We start from the raw sequence: 18753 nt of genomic DNA, 5'->3' as shown, positions 1-18753 counted from the left end.
ATACACATATACTTTTCTTTCCTGGTGAAAGAAGAAACTCTAATCTTTCTTTTGGCAGGTTTCATGTTTTGGTAGCAATAGAATACAATATTGTGTGGACCTTGCAAAAATCCGTCAAAATCCAGTAAAACAGCCGAGAGTGAAGGGAGTTTCTTCAGTGAAAATGGTTTGAGTGAATGAGTTTATAGAAATGTGTATTACTTGTACGCAATATTTAGAAAAAACACCGTCTGAAGGTGCTTTTCTAAAAGAACCTTGAATCCAAATTGTATTTTAAGGCTGTGTGGCCCATCCCAACTTAGTGTTTTATTTTTGTTTGCATGAAAAAATACGTTTAGGTAAGGTGTACGTGTCTCACATCGTGGACTTCTTGCGGCACACCACCAGCCGCACGTCGGAGGACAGCGGGCTGGAGGCGCTTTGCAACATGCTGGATCCCGAGCATGAAGACGTTTCTATTGATTTGGACACGTACCACGCCGTCATGAGGGAGTGGATCGACGCCTGCCGCAACGATGGGTAAATTTAGGAATCGCGATAGTTCGTTTGTTGTGTATGTTGTCTTTCACTTGGCTTCATCTGTTGCATTTTAGGGAAGCGGCGTTAGAAGATGTAACCCAGGACGCTGCTGTCAAAGTAAGACGTGTAACACCCAATAAGGTAATCATTTCCTGAAAATGTAATATTTGCACTTTGTTTTTAATCAAAAATGTAATCAAACCCAATTTCACCAATAATGTAATCGATCCTGATATTGTAATAGTGTTCCCTCGCTGTAACGCGGTTCACTTTACGCGGCCTCGCTATATCGCAGGTTTTTTTAGTGCAATTTTGCATGCACTTTTTTTTTCTCTCTCTCTTTTTTTTTTTTTTTTTTACAGTAGTGTACTTATTTGATAAAATTTATGAACGTTTGAACATTGAGAATGTTTAAAAAAAAAAAAAAAAAAAAAAAAAAAAAAAAGAGAGACAGAGAAATGTGGGAAAATGTAAATGCCTTGATGAGAAAAGTGTATAAACTGTGTGGTGAGCGGTTTTAGAGCCTTCAAACATTTATAATAAATGTTAATTATGAAGCTAACTTCTTTATGGATTTCATTTATTGCAGGTATTTATTGGGACCTAACCCCAGCGGAAAACGAGGGAACACTGTATTTTTTATCATATTTTATATTATATTCTATATTATAATAATTTTATAAATATAGTATTAAGTCAGTAATTTTTGTAGTAGATTATTGGTGATTATTGGTGATTTGATTTTTTTACATTTTTGATCAAGTTTAGTGCACATTGTGTTCTGTTTTCAGGAAATGATTATATTGTAGGGTACTACAAGACAACCAAAATTTGTTTTTTTGTTTTTGTTTTTTTTGTTTTTCTTTTCTCAAGAGCCCCATTGATGGCGTTGTAGCCAGGAAGTCCATGCTGCCCAACGTAACTTCAGGAAGCTTGGAGGGCTTTGGAGGGGACGTTTCAAGAAACTGGTAACAAAACTATCATTTATTTTATTTATTTATTGATGTATTTATTCATTCATTCATTTATTTATTTATTTATTTAATATTTAATATTAGTATTAAATTTTTCATTTTCTTTTAACTTGTTTTTAAATATTGCAGAATAAAGCCTTTTACAATGAAATAAAACTGCATTTTATGAAATACAAACTTTATTACTTTAATGTTTGCTTGTTTGTTTTTTAATCAAACAACCAGGTCATGTTGGTGTGAGTGCCATTATTACAGCTAAAAAATTATGAAAACTAGAGACATGATGTCTGTAGGTCAGAGCAATAAGCACATGGCTCATTTTCCATTTATTTTTTTTATTATTTTTAATAATGATTTAGTAGCTAAGCATAATAATTACTTGAAGTTAAAATGTTTGTGGTCCAACCAAAATGCAAGAATTTGTCCAAAAAGCTGATTTAAAAGGTGCTTGACTCTCTCAGCAATATTTAATATGTATTGTAAGTTGATCATCAAAAGGGAATGACAGAAGAAGCTCAAAACTTGTTTGAAATCATATTGCGGAATCACTTAGTTTTGTCTCAAGAGCTCCTCCAATTGTGGAGTTACCCGCGACAAACCCTCACTTTGCTTTCCCTGCTCTCCAGCGAAACCTCCGAACTCGTTCATTGCCTCGCCGACCTCCAGATGAGCAACCAGAAGCTCCATGAGGAGGTGAAGAAGCTGAAACGGGCATTGGAAGCCATGGAGGACGGTAACCAAAAGCTGGCAGACGAGAATGAGGAGCTGCGCAACCAGAACCGAGCGTATACGAGGATCCTCGCGGCTGCCGGGATGCTTGTTCATACTCGTCGTAACTCGTCCCCTCCTTCTTCCGCAGTCACCGGCAGCTGATCCACAAAGAGAAGATGCTGCACCACGAAGTGGAAGAAATGAAGGCCACTCTGAGCTGCACGGAGGAAGGCAGAGCGCGCGCCTCCGCACACAGCAAACGCGTGGTCAGACACAATACACGCTCGACTGTGGGAAAATGCCTGCTTGCATCCGTCAGGATCATACAACTGAAAGAAACTGCTTCCTCTTCGCAGGAGAAAGAAAACCAAGATCTCACAGCCAAGGTTGCTTCGCTTCAGGACAGGGTACACGTTTTTTCGGATGTTCTTGTGCAAAAATGGCTGCGACGTCCTAAACTCTTCTCTGATTACGTCACAGAACTTCATCGTCACCATGGAGATGGACCAGCTTCAAAAGAGAATAGCTGATTTGTGTGACGTGAAAACTGACCTTCAGGTAAGCACCATTTTTTATTTTATTTTTTCTGTGCAGTTGGTGTTAATTTTACTCGCCATTTTTTAAATTTACCGTAGTCTGTTTTAGTTCAGTTTCAGTCCCGCTTCTGAGTTCTTAACTCATTCACTGCCAGCTCAGTTAATTGACGTCTATAGCCGTCAATGGCACTGAATTAGTTAATCATAGTCAACCTCATTCCGTTTTTATTTAGTCCATTCTAGTAAACTATAAATCAAGGAATTTAGTCTTTATTTTAGTTCAAGACATCAGAATTTTGTCTAATTTTAGTCAAAAAAAAAACAAAAAAACTGAACGTTTTAGTCTAGTTTTAGCCAGGACCGTCATTTCAGCCCTGTGTTTTTTATTTATTTTTTTTGTCAACAGAATATGTTGAACATTTTGCATCTAAAATATTTTACAATCTTCTGTCATCTTTTTGATGGAAAAACAACTTGACACACAATTACAATGGCTACTATGGCTACATGCTATGAGCTAGTAAGTTAGCCAGCATTAGTTGGTGCTCGGATTAACATTATTGTTGGAACGTTATAGCCATTGGATTGTTACGTTATAGCTATCATTTATTTTTTTTAGCCGTTCACTGGGAATCCACCTCCTGTGTGTCCCATGTTTGTGCCTGTTGCACTCGCGAGCTATAAATTTTAAAATAGGTGTCAGTGTGTCACATGACAGCATCGCAGTGAAAGATTAGCAGACAAGATTTTACAAAAATCATATTTTTCTCGTTTTTGTTCATGAACTAAAATGCCCATAGATTTTAGTCCAGTTTTTATTAAATGAAGTACATTTTTGTCTTGTCTTCATTAGTCAATGTAAATGTATCCTGATTTTAGTCCCAGTTATTGTTTATTAATGAGGGTTTTAGTCTTGTCTAACTTTAGTCCGGGTTCTGCGTTTGTACTTGTATTTTTTATTTATTTTTAAATCTTTCTACATCAAGTGTCACTCAATAAATGCTACTCGGTTGTGTAACAGTTTATGTCCTTGTCCTCAGATGCGGATTCACTCCTTTGATGCAGTCATCACTGAAAAGGAATCTCTTGTACAAGAGGTCACCGTCCTATTCAATAATTTTTATTTCACTGCTGACCTACCTGAGGTCACTTTTAACACTTTTCCCACCGCCTCAGTACACTTTGGTTCTGTCTGTTTTTCTTTACAGAAGAGCAGACAAATAGATGAGCTCAAGCTGGCAGTGGAAGAATATTCCACCATCACGGAGGTCAGTGTTGTAATATCGATACATTAGGGATGTAACGATATCCAAACATCACGATATGAAGGTCGCGATACGATAATTATCACAATATTGTGGGGAGGTTGGCGATATATATAAAAAAAAAAAAAAAAAGTCACAATATTGTGTGTAAAAAAAAAAAAAAAAAAAAAAAAAAAAAATCTCATACTGGAACAAACACAATATTGTGCTTTTGTACAGAACTGCAATGCATAAAAACAACCTACAATCTCTAATAACACTTAATATTAAGGTACTTACTTGCTAATGCACGCATATATTGAGTTCCTCCCCATATTGACTCTTTTCACAAGCACGTTACATTTTTTACCATTAGTGTGGATTTTAAACAGGGAAGGGCCAAAACATGCCTTGTTAAAATTAAACTGTACTAAGCAGCACGAATGGAAATCAACCTAACTTCTTTTTTTTTTAGCAGATGTGCTGCTTTTAATATTGTGACATGACGACGACGACGACTACATTTTGGCAGTTTTAATAGCACAATATCGCAATATTGCTGTTATTGTTACATCCCTACTATACGCTATGCTGATCATTTTTTATTTTTATGTACGGACGACTGGTGGCTTGTTTCAGTTACTAAGGGCCGACAAGAGCAAACTGGAGAACCAGATGTACATGATGCATCAAGACCTGTCGGGGTAAGTCTGATGTGTAAAAGATGAATCATTACACATAGTTTCAGTGTTAGTTTTAGTCTCACCAGGTGAGCAATTTCATCTGAAGGTGCTTTTCTATTGGCTGCTGCTAGATAATGTCACTTCTGTGTGACACATTTTCAAATGTCCTTATTCCGGTTAATATCAAAATAAATTTACATAAAATCATATTTAAAATCATCTCCAAAGGCTCATGCCTTATATTAATTACCAAAGACTAAAACAAAGGACATTTTTGCCATCATTATAGTTAGTTTTGTAAACATAAAATGTAGTTTCAGTTTGTTTTTGTTTTTTTAAAAAGCATTTTCATTTTTATTTTATTTTATTTTAATGACATTTTTTTAATTTTAATTTTAGTTTTTGGGTTAGTTTTAGTTAATTAAAATAAACTTGACTGGGATATTAAAAGCCAGGGGAGCCCAAAGATAGACTTGACCTGCCATCTCAGCCTTGGCTCAGGCAAAAAAAAATACTAAATAAATAAATAAGCAAATAACATATCAGGTGTGGTCTTGATTTTTCTGTCGAAATGTGTGCAAATGATCATTTTGATGTTTGCCTCTCAACAGTGCTGGCCTGTCGCTTTCGGTGGCCTACAGGTTGAACCAGAGCACTTCAGGATCCCTGCAGACAGAGTTGGCCTTGGCTCAGTCACCACCGGAGGTCAGCACTGAGCCTGTTTGTTTTTTGTTTTTGTTTGTTTTTTCTCAGTTTTTCGCTTGGCAATTTCAGATTAGTGGTAATTACTTCTGCCATTTTAAAATTCCGTCTGTTTTAGTCCAATATTAATCACGCTTGCTAATTTTATTTTATTTTTTATCGCAGTTTAGTCAACCTCATCCCATTTTTCTTTAGTCCGTTTTTAGTCCACTATAAATCTAGCCTTTTAGTCTTTATTTTAGTCCAAAAAAACATAATTTTATTCGCCTAATTTTTGTCAACAAAAACTGTTAACGTTATAGTCTAGTTTTAGTTAGGACAACCATTTTAACCCTGTATATTTTCTTTGTCAGCAGATTATATTCAACCTTTTTGGATCTAAATCTATTTCACAGAAAAAAAATTAAAAATGTGTGTTGACGAAATTAACACTACTTGAGATGGACATGAATGTGTGGCTCTTTTTTTTTTCCTTTTTTTTTTTTTTTTTAAGCCTGGGAATGACATGCCTTCCAATATGTGCTTTGCCTCACCACTGGATGAGAGTCTGGACAAAGAGGTGCTGCTGCTGATGCATGGACCCAGCCCTGAACTTATGGCGCTGGAGTTCAAGAAACTCCTAAACAGACTGGTAAGGACGTGCATGTAGGGCATGACTGTGGAATTGTCAAAAAAAAAAAGATTCCTGCGTATGTATGAATTGCCAACCCATTTGGGATATTCTGTCACTCTGAATGCATTTTTTGAACTTTCAAATTCTAATTTGAAATCTGTGTCCTGCAGAAGACCAATTTCAGACAAGACGCCAACACTGTCCTATCCACACTGAAAGCCTTACTGAGTGACCACTCAGAACCAGGTGGAGTCACAGACACCACTCTTGAGGTGACATTGTTACTTCTTGATTTATCCCCGTTGCATTTCTTTCTTTTTTATTTTATCTTTATCTTTCTCGGCTTCCACCTGTTGATTTTTTTTTTTTTTTTTTTTTTTTTTTTTATCTCCATCAACAGTGATAATTTAGTCAACAAATTTTTTGTCATATTTTTCAGCACATAAAGAAAAATTTTCAGATGAAAATTAAATGAAAACTAAAATAGAAGCCATTCATTGAGACGAAAACGATAACTAAAAGACAATTTTGTCAATGAATAAAACCAAGATATATTGTCATTTCAACATGTTTAATGTTGAAACAATTAAAGACACTGTTGTATTAAATGTGTCTTGTGTGTTAAACCACAAGTTACAAATAGATGTTATAATTTTCTGGATAAAAGTTGAAATGTATGCCGAGGTAAATATAGACTAAATTGTCAATTTAGTTGACTAAAATTGCTCTATTTTTCGTCGACTAAAATTGGATTAAAACTAAAATACAATCAGACGACTAAACTATGACTAAAACTTAATTTTAGTCAAAAGACTAACTAAAACTAAATTAACTCATTCACTCACCACCATTTTCACTGAAGCAACCTCCTTCGCATCCAGCTGTTTTACGGGTTTTTGACTAATTTTGCAAGGGCCCCACAATATTGTGTTCTGTTGCTATAAAAACATGGAACCTACCAAAAGAAAGATTTTAGTCTCTTCTTTCAGTAGGAAAAAAAAGTGTATTTGTATCTGTTGCCGTTTTGCAGCAATTGGCATTAAACTATAGCCAAGTTTCATCATTATTCACAAATTTGTTGAAAACACTGGGGAAAAGAACTTTGTGCGACATGGCCCTGGTTGATCTCTTATACTCTGCTGCCACCTGCTGGCCGATTTTTGTAACAGCTACAAGTTTTTGGGACCATGGCAATATTTAAAATAGGTTTTTGGGAGTAAATGAGTTAAAAGTTTCTTGTCAAAATTAACACTGTTGATCACTGTGGGTGTGTTTCCCCACACACTATCTCTTATATAAGCGTCTCACCAGCCCCATCCCAAGCGGTGCTGTTGATTCAGTGTGTTGTAGCGTGAACACAACCCGCTCCCTTTCTTTGCTCGTTCATTTTTGTACCCCACCCTCCTCCCCCTCTTCCTCCTTCTCCAGCATTTTCGCCACCCTGCATTCATTAGGCACGTTTCGGCCATACAGCGGTAAACACACAAATGGGAAGTTGAGTGCCCGTTTAAGTGAAGGCTCCTCAGAAAGTCATCCGAGGGCCGTGGAAATCATCTGTGTAACAATTATTAGGTGTGAGCTGAGCAATCCTGATCTTGCCTTTCAAACAGGCGGTGCAGGTCGCCCTGGACGCAAGAAGAGAAGACTGGGCCTTAAGCCTGGACCAGCTGGCGCACTACACCGACTCTGTTGAGAAGGAGCTGGTCAAAATGGCCAGTAACGTGAGGAGGTCGCGGACGGAGATCCTGCACCTTTCACTCAGGTGACTTTTTTCTTATTTGTTTGTTTGTTTGTTTTTCCTCTGCTTTTGATGGGGACTTGTCAGTCGTAATGAACTTACGATGGTTGGGCTCGGGCCAAGGCCAGAATGACTGACTGCGTTTGCACAGCTTAAGATGAGCTTCCCTGGATGAGACGGCATTTATGTTGCACTTCTCATTTAATACATAAAAATGTCCACTTGAGACGAGGGCTGGGTTTAAAAAAATTGAATAATCGATACTGAATCGATTTTCCTTTTAGCCTGATGAGACATAAAACTATGAATCAGTTATTTTAATGTCACTTTTTCCTCATAAATTCATAAGAAAATTTTATTTTAAAGGCCAGGTTTTTTGTATGTTGCCGTTTTCTTGAAATTTATTGTTCATATGAATTTAAAAGTATTTTCTTACATTCATGAAAGAGCTGACATATTGCACTTTAAGACCAGTCAGAATCTTTGTTTACAATTTTTTAATTAGAATTATGGAAATATTTTCATCTCACCTTTGCTGATGTCAATGTTTGTGTAACACTTAAAGTGATACTTGACTCAGTGAGCCATTTTCAGCAGTAAAAAGTGAATATTTTGTCTATAATTAATGTGGTAACTTCATTATTTTTCATGTACAATTAATACATTTAAAAAGTATTTTTTCCGACTTGTTGTCGACTGACGATGACATCATCTGTGCTGAGGAAGTAGGTAACGGCCAATCATGGCTTACCTGTTTTCTGGGTTTGGACAGTAAACTGAGCCATGATTGGTTGTTACCTACTTCCTCAGCACAGGTGATGTCATAGTCAGTCGACAACAAGTCGGAAAAAATACTTTTTAAATGTATTAATTGTACATAAAAAATAATGAAGTTACCACCTTAATTATAGACAAAATATTCACTTTTTACTGCTGAAAATGGCTAAATTTGTCAAGTATCCCTTTAAGTGATAACACGTGTTACTTTCATGAATAAACTAAATCATTTCACTAGTTACTGCCTCCACAAAATTTCATTTGGAATTTGTGGAGTTTTTAATCATTTGTTGATTTTTACGAATAATTGATGTCACATAATATCGACTGAAGCGAATCAAATCGAACTGAACTCTTGTGACCATCCAACCATTAAAAGTATGTTAAACTGGCTGTTAGTGGAACTGTGTGTGTATGTGCATACACAGCAAGTGCATGTCCGAGTGCACAACTATATAAGAGAGTGACTGTGGCTCAATCCCAGCCCAGAGGGAGCAGGAGAGGGTCAGACTGGTGCTTGCAAAAGGGCTTATTCGTCATCCCGTAAAACATCCTTGGCCGCACTACCTTTCATCGGACTTTGTTCGTTTGACACGCCATTTGCAAAATTTGAGATTTCACATTCAGTCTCAGATTTAAAAGTTTTGTAAAAACCCAAGTGACAACCCTGCGCCGGGCCAGTTGAAGAACTGGCGCTGGTCACCCTGGGAAACAAAATGGGACACTGCATGGGCCTGCGGATCGGGTACAGTATGTCTGCTGTGTCGCTTTCGAGGAACTCTCTTTCGCACGTCGTTTTGACACTTTGTCATGATATGCGTTTGGTCGTGCAGAGTGCAGGATCAGGAGAACCAGAAGCAGCGGCTGTGCGAGGAACTCGAGCAGCTCAAGACTCCTCAAGATAGCAGAGAAGCCTCATGCCAGACACCCGCACCAGAAGAAGAGGTCAGTAGCTTGGCAGCAGTGTGCCACTTTCCAGATATCTTTTTTTTTGCATACGTCAGATTTATTTCAGATCTGACTATATCAGAAAGTCCTAATTCCCATACATAAACGGAGTGATTTCGTGTCATGTTCCACATCAGGGATTGTTTGCCTGAAAAAAGCTCTTGACTTCTGGATGAGTGCAAACGCCCACACAGCTCCTCATCAAATTGCACTGGCGTCCACTCAAATATTTGCATAATAGTGCCTGTTTTTTATATACTGCACATCTGAGCTTGGTCCAATCCTATCACTTGATTTGAGTCTTGTTTTTTTTTTCTTGTTTTTTTTTTTTCTTGTATAAGACTGGGGATGACCTGGAATGGGATGAGGAATATGCCATCCAAGATTTCCTGAAAAAGGAAATGGCGGCAGGGAGCAATTGCGGAGTAACGGACAGCGGACAGATGGAAGATGGAGACGAGAGGTGGACAGTGGTGAACGACACTGGCGAGGGTGAAGTGAGGGACTCGTCCACTCCTGTGTCAAACAAACCTGAGGTTCCCCTTGATGGACGCAGTCTGACGGGTAAGCTTTTTCTTTTCTTTTTTTTTTTTTTTTTTTTTTTTTTTTTTTTTTAAATTTAATGTATACAGAGGTTTTTATGGAAGCCCATTCCTCACAGCAAAAGGATTTTTTATTTTTATTTTTAAACCGGTGGAAATGGGCTTCCATAGGATTTTAAGTGAGCCATGCATCATTTTTTCAACTAAAATCGTATCCCATTGGAGTGAAGCAAGATTAGATAACATGCCCGTAATCCACGAGTCAAAGGACACTCAGCCAGCCTTGAAGCGCTAGCACAGTTCACATCCACACACACACACACACACACACACACACACACCCTCAAAAAGATTGGGAACCCTGTGGAAGAAGCCTTCTATGGTGGTTCAATTCTACGCGTGTGTGCGTGTGTGTGTATCAAAGTGTCTTCCTCAAGGTCCTTCTATGGCCAGGTGTAAAGCTGTGTGAGGCCACGGAGTGAGCAGTAATCCCCTTCATTCCTCTCCTGCATGAGTGACTGGCAGGCAGAGACCAAAAAAAAAAAGTGTGCGCAAATGTGGTCACTAATGCCACTTTGGCCACGGATGAGATTCGAACCCGTCCCACCCCTCCTTCTTGTGTGTTTTTTCTTCCCATTACCTTGTGTGACCTTTTATGGAAGAAGGCGGGGGGTTGCCATTTGGTAACATCTGGATACATGATACAAATGTTAGATTCAATTTCCCATTTCTTACCCTTGTCCTCTTATGTGTTCTTTCTTCATTGTGTGTCACAGAAAATTCAGCACCAGAGGTGAATCATCATCATCGTTGTTTGCAGGTAAAATGAATTCTGAAATTGCTTTTAATTGCAGTGTGAGAACTGAGTATTCGCTGCTCACCCTGCAGTGGTACTGATTTATCATTTGTACTCCATTTTCACACTAAAGGTGTTGCTTTGACGTCTCCCCCTTTTTTTTTCTCTCTCTCTCTAACATGGAGTTTCTATTTCCTGACTGCGTGCCTGTTGGATGCATGACTAAACATACATTGCATATTCAAACTTTTCACCCCTTGCCTTCTATTTCCGAATGCGTTGTTGTGCTTTTCATTTCAGGCCGAGGCAGCAATACAGTCGGACGCCCACTCGCAAGCTGTCAGCCCCGAGCGCCCAGCGGCGGATGGCCTGCCTGATCCGTCCCACTCGGAGAGCCGCGGTAAGACCGCCACCTCCTCTTGTTTTTGTTCAGTCTCCACGCAGATTTCTGCGTTTAAGTCGTCCATCCAACACTTGACTTTGTCTTTATCGCTTCAGCGGAGAGTGAGTCATAAATTCTGAGTCACTAGCTTGCTGTTTCTGAAGAACATACAAGATGCTATAAATAAATAAATAAATAAATAAAATGTTTTTACTTTGGAAAACAATACAGTGGTACCTCGACTTACGAAATTAATTTGTTCTGGAAGAAAGTTCTTAAGTAGAAAATTTTGTAAGTAGAGACGCATTTTCCATGTAAATGCCCTAATCCGTTCCAAGCCTCCCAAATTTCAGACATAAATGTTTTATAAAGCATAAAAATGCATCAAAACATGTAACAAATACATGTTACAATTAGATTATTGCTCAATAAATGAGAGTTGTTTGTACTGTAAATAACAAAGAAAAGAGTAAAGAATAAAAATGATGGTCATTTACCTTTTTAACTGCTGTCCTCATCGTTTTTTGCCCTCTGGTTCATGTTCTCCTCTCTCAGGGGGTGTATTTTTTTATTTTTTTTATTTTTATTTTTTTAACCTGGTGTTTTGTAAAGAACTGATCCATGGATGGGTTATTTATTTTTATTTTTTTTTAATTATTATTATTTTATTTATTTTTTTTAAAACAATCCTTCGGAAATGTCCAAGGCAAACATCATCTTAGTGAGCAAACGCCCGACTGGTGAACACTTTTTCTGGGCGATTCTTTTAAACAAAATCTGAAACTTCATGGAAACTAACGGTATGGCGAGGGATCTTTTTTTTTTTATTATTATTATTATTATTTTTTTTTTATTAAAAAGGCTCGTCTCGTCGCAATTAAAAACTTACTGTGCCTTCATCAATCAATTTTTGCACAAATTCGTTGCCCGTTAGTTCATACATTTACGAAAACCTCGGAACACCTCATCGGCCACGGGAAGAATGATGAGGACGCTGTATAGACACCGATCTAGCATACGCTCATACCTATGGTAGAAGGTTCCTCTTAACCAATGGGATGCCAGAAACATGCACAAACACCGATCTAGTATTTATGCTCATAGGTACCTATGGTAGGAAATAGCCATAGCCGAAAGTATGCTGCGTTCGGTAATGTATTTTTACCTTTCGTATCTAGAAATTTCTTTCGTAACAAGAGGCAATATTTTCCCGTTGAGGCGTTTCGTAACTCGAAAATTTCGTATGAAGAGACGTTCGTAAGTAGAGGTTCCACTGTAACCAAACCGGTAACATAGTACATCAATCACCCTTATTTTTAATCACGATATGAGTACGAAATAAACACCAATCACCAATTAATAAACAGTAATCGGGGCGGAATGCTTTTGTAATGCATTTTAATGCAAAATTAAAATGAATCCGATTGAATCGATTTTAAAAATATTCAACAGTGACAGCACTAGGGATGTAACAATAAGCGCAATATTGTGATATTAAAACTGCCACAAAATTGTCGTCATGTTCACGATATTTAAATGCAACACACGTTAAAGTCAGGTTGATTTCCATTTGTGCAGATGTAGCACCCTCTTGTGGCTATTTTTTTAAAGTGCAGTTGAATTTTCATACGGCATGTTTTGGCCCTTATTTAAAATCCACAATTGTACATAATTGTCAGATGAAGGAGCATGTAATATGCCTGTGAATCGAGTCAATATGTGGAGGAACTCGGTGTGAGTGCATTAACAACATAACATAATAACATACTAATAATAAAAAATAACACAACATTGATATGTACAAAAGCACAATATTGTTTTTTGGTTTTTTTTTAAATACAATATTGTGACCTTTTCTTTAAATATCGCCAACCTCCCCACAATATGATAATTATCGTATCGTGATAATATTGTATCGTGACATTTGGATATCGTTACATCCCTAGACAGTACTAGACATTAACAAAGGCAGCTTGGTCATCGACTGGTTAGAAAGTCTGCCAAAGCTTTGGCTTCCTGTGTGGAGTTTTGGAAGTTCTCCCCCCGTGCTGGAGTGGGTTTCTCCAGCTTCCTCCCACATTCCAAAAGCATGCACGTTAACTTAATTGAGGACTAATTGCTTGTCTGTATGAGCTCCACGATTGGCTGGTCACGGTCCAGCATGGATAGACTCTGCTCACTCTTCCCCAAGCAAGGTTATTATAGTTCACCAAAACTAACAAAATAGCTCAAACTAGAATTGAGGGGGGGGGGGGGGGGAACAAAAACATTTTTGGTTAAATAAGAAAAAAAAAAAAATGCATTTTTATAATTGCAGTGAGAATGTTTTCAGTTTGTTATTTTAAATTTATTTCGATATTACTATAAGAAGTTAATTACACTCGAGAAATACTCTAAATAAAACTAATGCTAAAACAAAATGTAATCAAAACTTTTTCTTTTTTTTTTCTTTTTGCCTTGGGGCAGAGACTCACGAGACTACGTTGTCTGAGTGTGAAGACACAACTCAGAATGTGATCACCACCATGTCTGATCATGACCCAACAAAATTGCCTACTACAACCAACAATGAACCAGATGAGGTCACTCCGACAAATGAGTGGTGAGTTAAGACCCAATATAAAACACAAAAGAACATATCAATAATCTAATTGTCACCGTGAGCTATGAGCTATCATTCCCAGTTGAGTTTTAATCATTGTCTGACATCACCTTTTTTTTTTTTTTTTTTTTTTTCACACACCATGTTTGATCATTTCCCTATGACGTGAACCTGGCCCACATTTGCTAGTCAAAGTTTGTGTTTTCCTGCCTGTGGGAGGAGTTGCAATGGCTCAATGCTTTGCATCTTATCAGCCCACCTACTACGACAAATGGAAGCTGTTCCTCTCATGAGGATGTTGCGTAAAGACAAGAATATATCAGCTTGTTGAAATGGACCTTTCTTTTGTGCACAGCGGCATCCAGCTCTCCAGCGACAAGCGAGACGGCGACGCGAGCGGCGCAACGGTCAGTCGTCGTGCGTAAGAAGTGCTTGAATGTGAAAGGGAACGGCTTCCTCATTTTCAACAGCGCGACACTTCCTCTCTTCTCAATTCCTCCGCTGAGTTGTGTGATGCAAGGGGGGTGTGGTTTTTTGTTTTTTTTTGAAGGGAGGGGGAAGTGATGGGATATGAAAATGACGCAAATTGTTTTCACTCAGAGGTGCTGAGTGAAAAGTCCTTTCACTCTGCGCTGTGGACAAAAGTAGCGGTTAGAAAAATGAGATGGCTTTTACTGTCTTGGCTGATATCCGCTTATCTCGACTATGGTGCCCAAAGAGGCAAGTATGACACATTGTCATTTCTCTTGTATGACACATTGTCATTTCTCTTGTATGACACATTGTCATTTCTCTTGAACTTTTTTTTTTTTTTTTTTTGGGGTGGCATTCAGTTTACCACCTGTAACCTTCAAACTGTATTTTTTTTTTTTTTTTTTTTTAGCTGTTAAATTGTACATAATGTACAGTTATGGCATTACACAATATCCTGTAGTGTTAATTTCATCAACGAAAACTAAACAAGAACAATTTCATCAACACACATTTTTGACCGGACTAACACTAGAATAGACTAAAACTCTCATTAATAAACAATAACAGGGACTAAAACGGTATGCATTTTCGGCGACTAATGAAGACGGGACGAAAATATACTTCACTTAACTCATTCACTCCCAGCATTTTTCACTGAAGCAACCCAATTCGCTCCTGCCTGTTTTACTGGATTTTGACTGATTTTGCAACTCCCACAGAATATTGTGTTCTATTGCTGTAAAAACATGCAACCTACCAAAAGAAAGATTAGTCTCTTGTTTCATTAGAATATATATATATATATATATATATATATATATGTGTGTGTGTATATATATATATATATATATATATACATATACATATATATGTATATATATATGTATATATATATATATGTATATATATATATTTGTATCTGTTTCTGTTTCACAGCAATTAACATTAGCTACATTTCATCGTTATTCACATTCCTGTTAAGAAGACTGGCAAAAAGAGCTTGTTGCAACATGGCTCTGGCTGATCTCATATACTCTGATGCCACCTGCTGGCCGTTTTTTTGTAAATAACCACCATTGCTTTAAGCGACCTCTTGAGGTCAGAAGCTGCATCAAAGCTTTCTATGCGCTTGCATTAAAAAACAAAACGTAAAAAATAAACTTATTACTATGCTTTTGGGAGTGAAGTATTTAAAAATGTGTTTACATGTTTTTCAGGTTTGAATGTGGTTGATAAAAACTGCACAGCAATCTATGAACATTTTAGTTCATGAACAAAAACGAGATGAAAATTATGATTTTTGTCATGTGACACACCCCCTTTCAAATCTGCAGTGAGCGAGTGCAACATGCACAAATACATAGGACACACAAGAGGTGGATTCACGGTGAACGGTTACCAAAAAATTCAATTATAGTTATAATGCAACATTAATCCAACGGCTATGAATTCCAACAATAATGCTAATCCGAACGCAAACTACAGTAATGCGGCTAATTTACTAGCTCATAGCATGTAGCCATAGTAGCCACTTATTGATATACTGTAATTGTGTGTCAAGTTGTTTTTCATCAAAAAGTTGAGAAAATTTTATGTGAAATAGTTTTAGATCCGAAATGTTCAGCATTATATGCTGACAAAAGAAATATACAGGGATAAAATGATTGTCCCGACTAAAACGTTGACAGTTTTTGTTGACTAAAACTAGACGAATAAAAATTTATTGGACTAAAATAAAAGATGCTAGATTTATAGTTGACTAAAAATGGACTAAATAAAAATGAGATGAGGTTGACCAACTGTTAAAAACTAACAAGTGTGATTCACACTGAACTAAAACTGAGACTAAATTTAAAAAATGGCTGATAAAATGAACACTCACCTTACTCCATCGTGTGAATGTTCACACAAGTGTGCATGCAGGCGGTCCACCTCCACCACTTACCCACCGTGTTAGCGAGTCCTCTGAACACATACACACACGCGCACACACGCAGCTGCAGAGCTCACCATGTAACGGCACGTTATGTAAGAATTCAGGCAAATATCGATTCCACACGCCGCGGAGCTCAATGCGGCGAGTTTGCTGGGTTTTATCTAAGTGGAAGTGAGAAAATAACACCTTCTTCAACTTCTTCAGAGCCTGATCCTGGACCAGTCCAGATCAGCAGCAGGGGACACGTGAGTACCATCAATACTCCCCTCATCTGTATTTTATTTGTGACGTTTGACACTGTTGTTCTCAGCACGATTTTGCTTCCCGTGTTGGTTGAAGAGGAGGAGAGCATGCAGGACGGCGGCGCCGCAGAGGTCGGTGCGGCAGGTAGGAAAGCGAGAAAGACGTTTGTTTCACATCAGAGTGCCACTTTCGCCACCCACGCGCGCCTTCTTCCTCAAGGGACAACGGAACAGCCCGCCAGCATCGACGCAACCGCCCTAACTGACTGTCAGCATTCAGGCGCGTCCCTGGGACAAAATGGCCAATCAGAGAACAGCGGGACCTCCAATTCAAGTCAATCTGAAGACAAAAAGGGGAAGAATAAGAATGAAGTGGTAAGATGTACCCCTGGTCCAGTCAATGTCCTGCCAATGTTTTAAGTTTTTATTTTAATTTTATTTTAAAGGGGTATTTGACTCAATGAGCCATTTTCAGCAGTAAAAAGTTCATATTTTGTCTATAATTAATGTGGTAACTATATTATTTTTCATGTAAAATTAATACCTTTTCAAAAGTAATTTTTCTAGTTACTGTCGACTGATGATGTCACCTGTGCGAAGTAGGTAAACAGAAAACGTGAGGCATGATGTGCCGTGACCTATTTCCTCAGCATAGGTGATGTCATCATCAGTCGACAGCAAGTAGAAAAATTACTTTTTAAATGTATTTTTTGTACATGAAAAATAATTGTCATCAAATTCATTCTGGACAAAATATTAACTTTTCACTGCTAAAACTTGTTCAATGAGTCAAGTATCCCTTTAAATATATATATTTATTTTTTATGTTGGCATTTTTTATGTTGTTCATTTCATTTACAGTCAGGATCATGCCACTCTTTTAGGTCCGAACCATTTAGAAAAATAGTCAAATTGCAAATTAATATGCAATTAATTTTTTTAAAGCTCCTCTTCCTATGTATTTTTTTTTTTTTAACAAACACAAGCAATAAATTAGTCCGTATTGCCATAAACAATATCAGATTTGTTAGATATAAAAGATTTGGTTTTATAGGTGAAAATAGATTTAGTTTCTAAAATAAATCAGATGAATCACAAATAAAATATTCCTGTACTTCAATTCGAGTTAACTCACATAAAACAGTGACTTGCATTTTTTATTTTTTTTTAAAAGCGGTCATTACGGCAATTTCACAAAATTCTACAGAACGAGTCTGATGAAAATGCAAATCACATTACAGTCATGCAAGTAAATCTGTGGCTTTATCATTTCTATTTCATGTTTCATCAAACAGTATGTGAACATATTGACTCTATATAAATATAAACAAGAATATAACAAATAATTTTAAATAAATGCATATACCATGAATCATCAATTTGATCATTAGTATATGGTGATGTTGATTTGAAATAATTATTCAGCCCTTGTTGGAACCTCTGTAGTACTACAGAAAAGCAGCCACTATAAACAGAATATGAAAAATAATCAATCAATCTAAAGTGTCGAGCATTGCTGTTATTCTGATGTACTTCTTTTATGTGCAAGTCCATGAAATGAGGAGAAGAGAACATCTAAATGTGATTGTTGAGGGCAATTTTGGTCGCAAAGAACAGCAAGTGCTTTGATGAATGAAAAAGATTGCAACCTGAATGATTGTCCTGGACCTGCAGGAGTCACAAAGTGAAGACACCACAGAAGCCCCAAAGGTGGAACAAACCAAATCTGAGACCTGTGCAACCACGGAGAAAGAACGTATGTGACATAATAATAATTTTATATATGAAAACATATTTTGTCAGGTAATAACCCTACAATATTTCTCCTCTAGCTGAGTCGTCAACCACTTCTGACCATAATGATTCATGCAAAGAGGACAAGCACAGGTAAAATGACACATTTACATCCGTCACTATGTTTTATGCATATATCGTGGAGGCGTATCCTAATGTTGTTCTTTTCAGCAGCCTGTCAGCCAATGACAAGGAAATTGAGGTGTGTTTAAGCCATGGAACACCAGCACATTTTGAAATCATGAGGAATTTCAAGCATGTAAAGCATGAGCATTTTTTTTGCATCCTTTTTTTCAGACCGAGTTCCAGCGTTTAGCTCTGGGCTTCAAGTGCGACATGTTTACCTTAGAGAAGAGACTCCGGCTGGAGGAACGGTCGCGTGATCTGGCCGAAGAGAACGTCCGCAGGGAGGTGTCCAGCTGCCAGGGCTTACTGCAGGTCACTGGCTTTTCAAAATATGTAGCTTCTATTAAATCAAGATGTTCAAACTGTGGTGTAGGGGGCCAGTTGTGGCCCAAAGTGTTGTTTTTTTTTTTCTTT

General features: G+C 37.5%; 1 protein-coding gene across 15 annotated transcripts in view; it reads left to right on the top strand.

Annotated features, from left to right (window-relative positions):
* The window catches only part of lrmp (lymphoid-restricted membrane protein), a 34830-nt gene that overhangs the window by 5706 nt on the left and 10371 nt on the right, over positions 1-18753 (top strand). For 13 of the 15 annotated variants that reach the window (XM_077501529.1, XM_077501538.1, XM_077501536.1 and 10 more), the window contains exons 4-30: positions 339-519; positions 594-660; positions 1393-1487; positions 2120-2278; positions 2353-2470; positions 2561-2611; positions 2685-2762; positions 3781-3837; positions 3949-4008; positions 4624-4688; positions 5279-5372; positions 5863-6000; positions 6153-6254; positions 7593-7744; positions 9331-9442; positions 9787-10009; positions 10764-10807; positions 11084-11183; positions 13632-13767; positions 14123-14174; positions 16382-16422; positions 16488-16564; positions 16640-16794; positions 18094-18175; positions 18252-18306; positions 18385-18415; positions 18511-18651. In XM_077501529.1, coding sequence (XP_077357655.1) covers positions 339-519; positions 594-660; positions 1393-1487; positions 2120-2278; positions 2353-2470; positions 2561-2611; positions 2685-2762; positions 3781-3837; positions 3949-4008; positions 4624-4688; positions 5279-5372; positions 5863-6000; positions 6153-6254; positions 7593-7744; positions 9331-9442; positions 9787-10009; positions 10764-10807; positions 11084-11183; positions 13632-13767; positions 14123-14174; positions 16382-16422; positions 16488-16564; positions 16640-16794; positions 18094-18175; positions 18252-18306; positions 18385-18415; positions 18511-18651 — 2666 coding nt within the window. The remainder of the gene's footprint in view (positions 1-338; positions 520-593; positions 661-1392; positions 1488-2119; positions 2279-2352; positions 2471-2560; positions 2612-2684; positions 2763-3780; positions 3838-3948; positions 4009-4623; positions 4689-5278; positions 5373-5862; positions 6001-6152; positions 6255-7592; positions 7745-9330; positions 9443-9786; positions 10010-10763; positions 10808-11083; positions 11184-13631; positions 13768-14122; positions 14175-16381; positions 16423-16487; positions 16565-16639; positions 16795-18093; positions 18176-18251; positions 18307-18384; positions 18416-18510; positions 18652-18753) is intronic. The other 2 variants (XM_077501525.1, XM_077501523.1) reach the window with 2 other exon arrangements.

Source organism: Festucalex cinctus, chromosome 16, assembly GCF_051991245.1.
Source record: "Festucalex cinctus isolate MCC-2025b chromosome 16, RoL_Fcin_1.0, whole genome shotgun sequence".
NCBI classification, from domain to species: Eukaryota; Metazoa; Chordata; class Actinopteri; order Syngnathiformes; family Syngnathidae; genus Festucalex; species Festucalex cinctus.
Note: the sequence above shows the minus strand (reverse complement) of the source record. Positions and strands in the feature narration are given on the sequence as shown.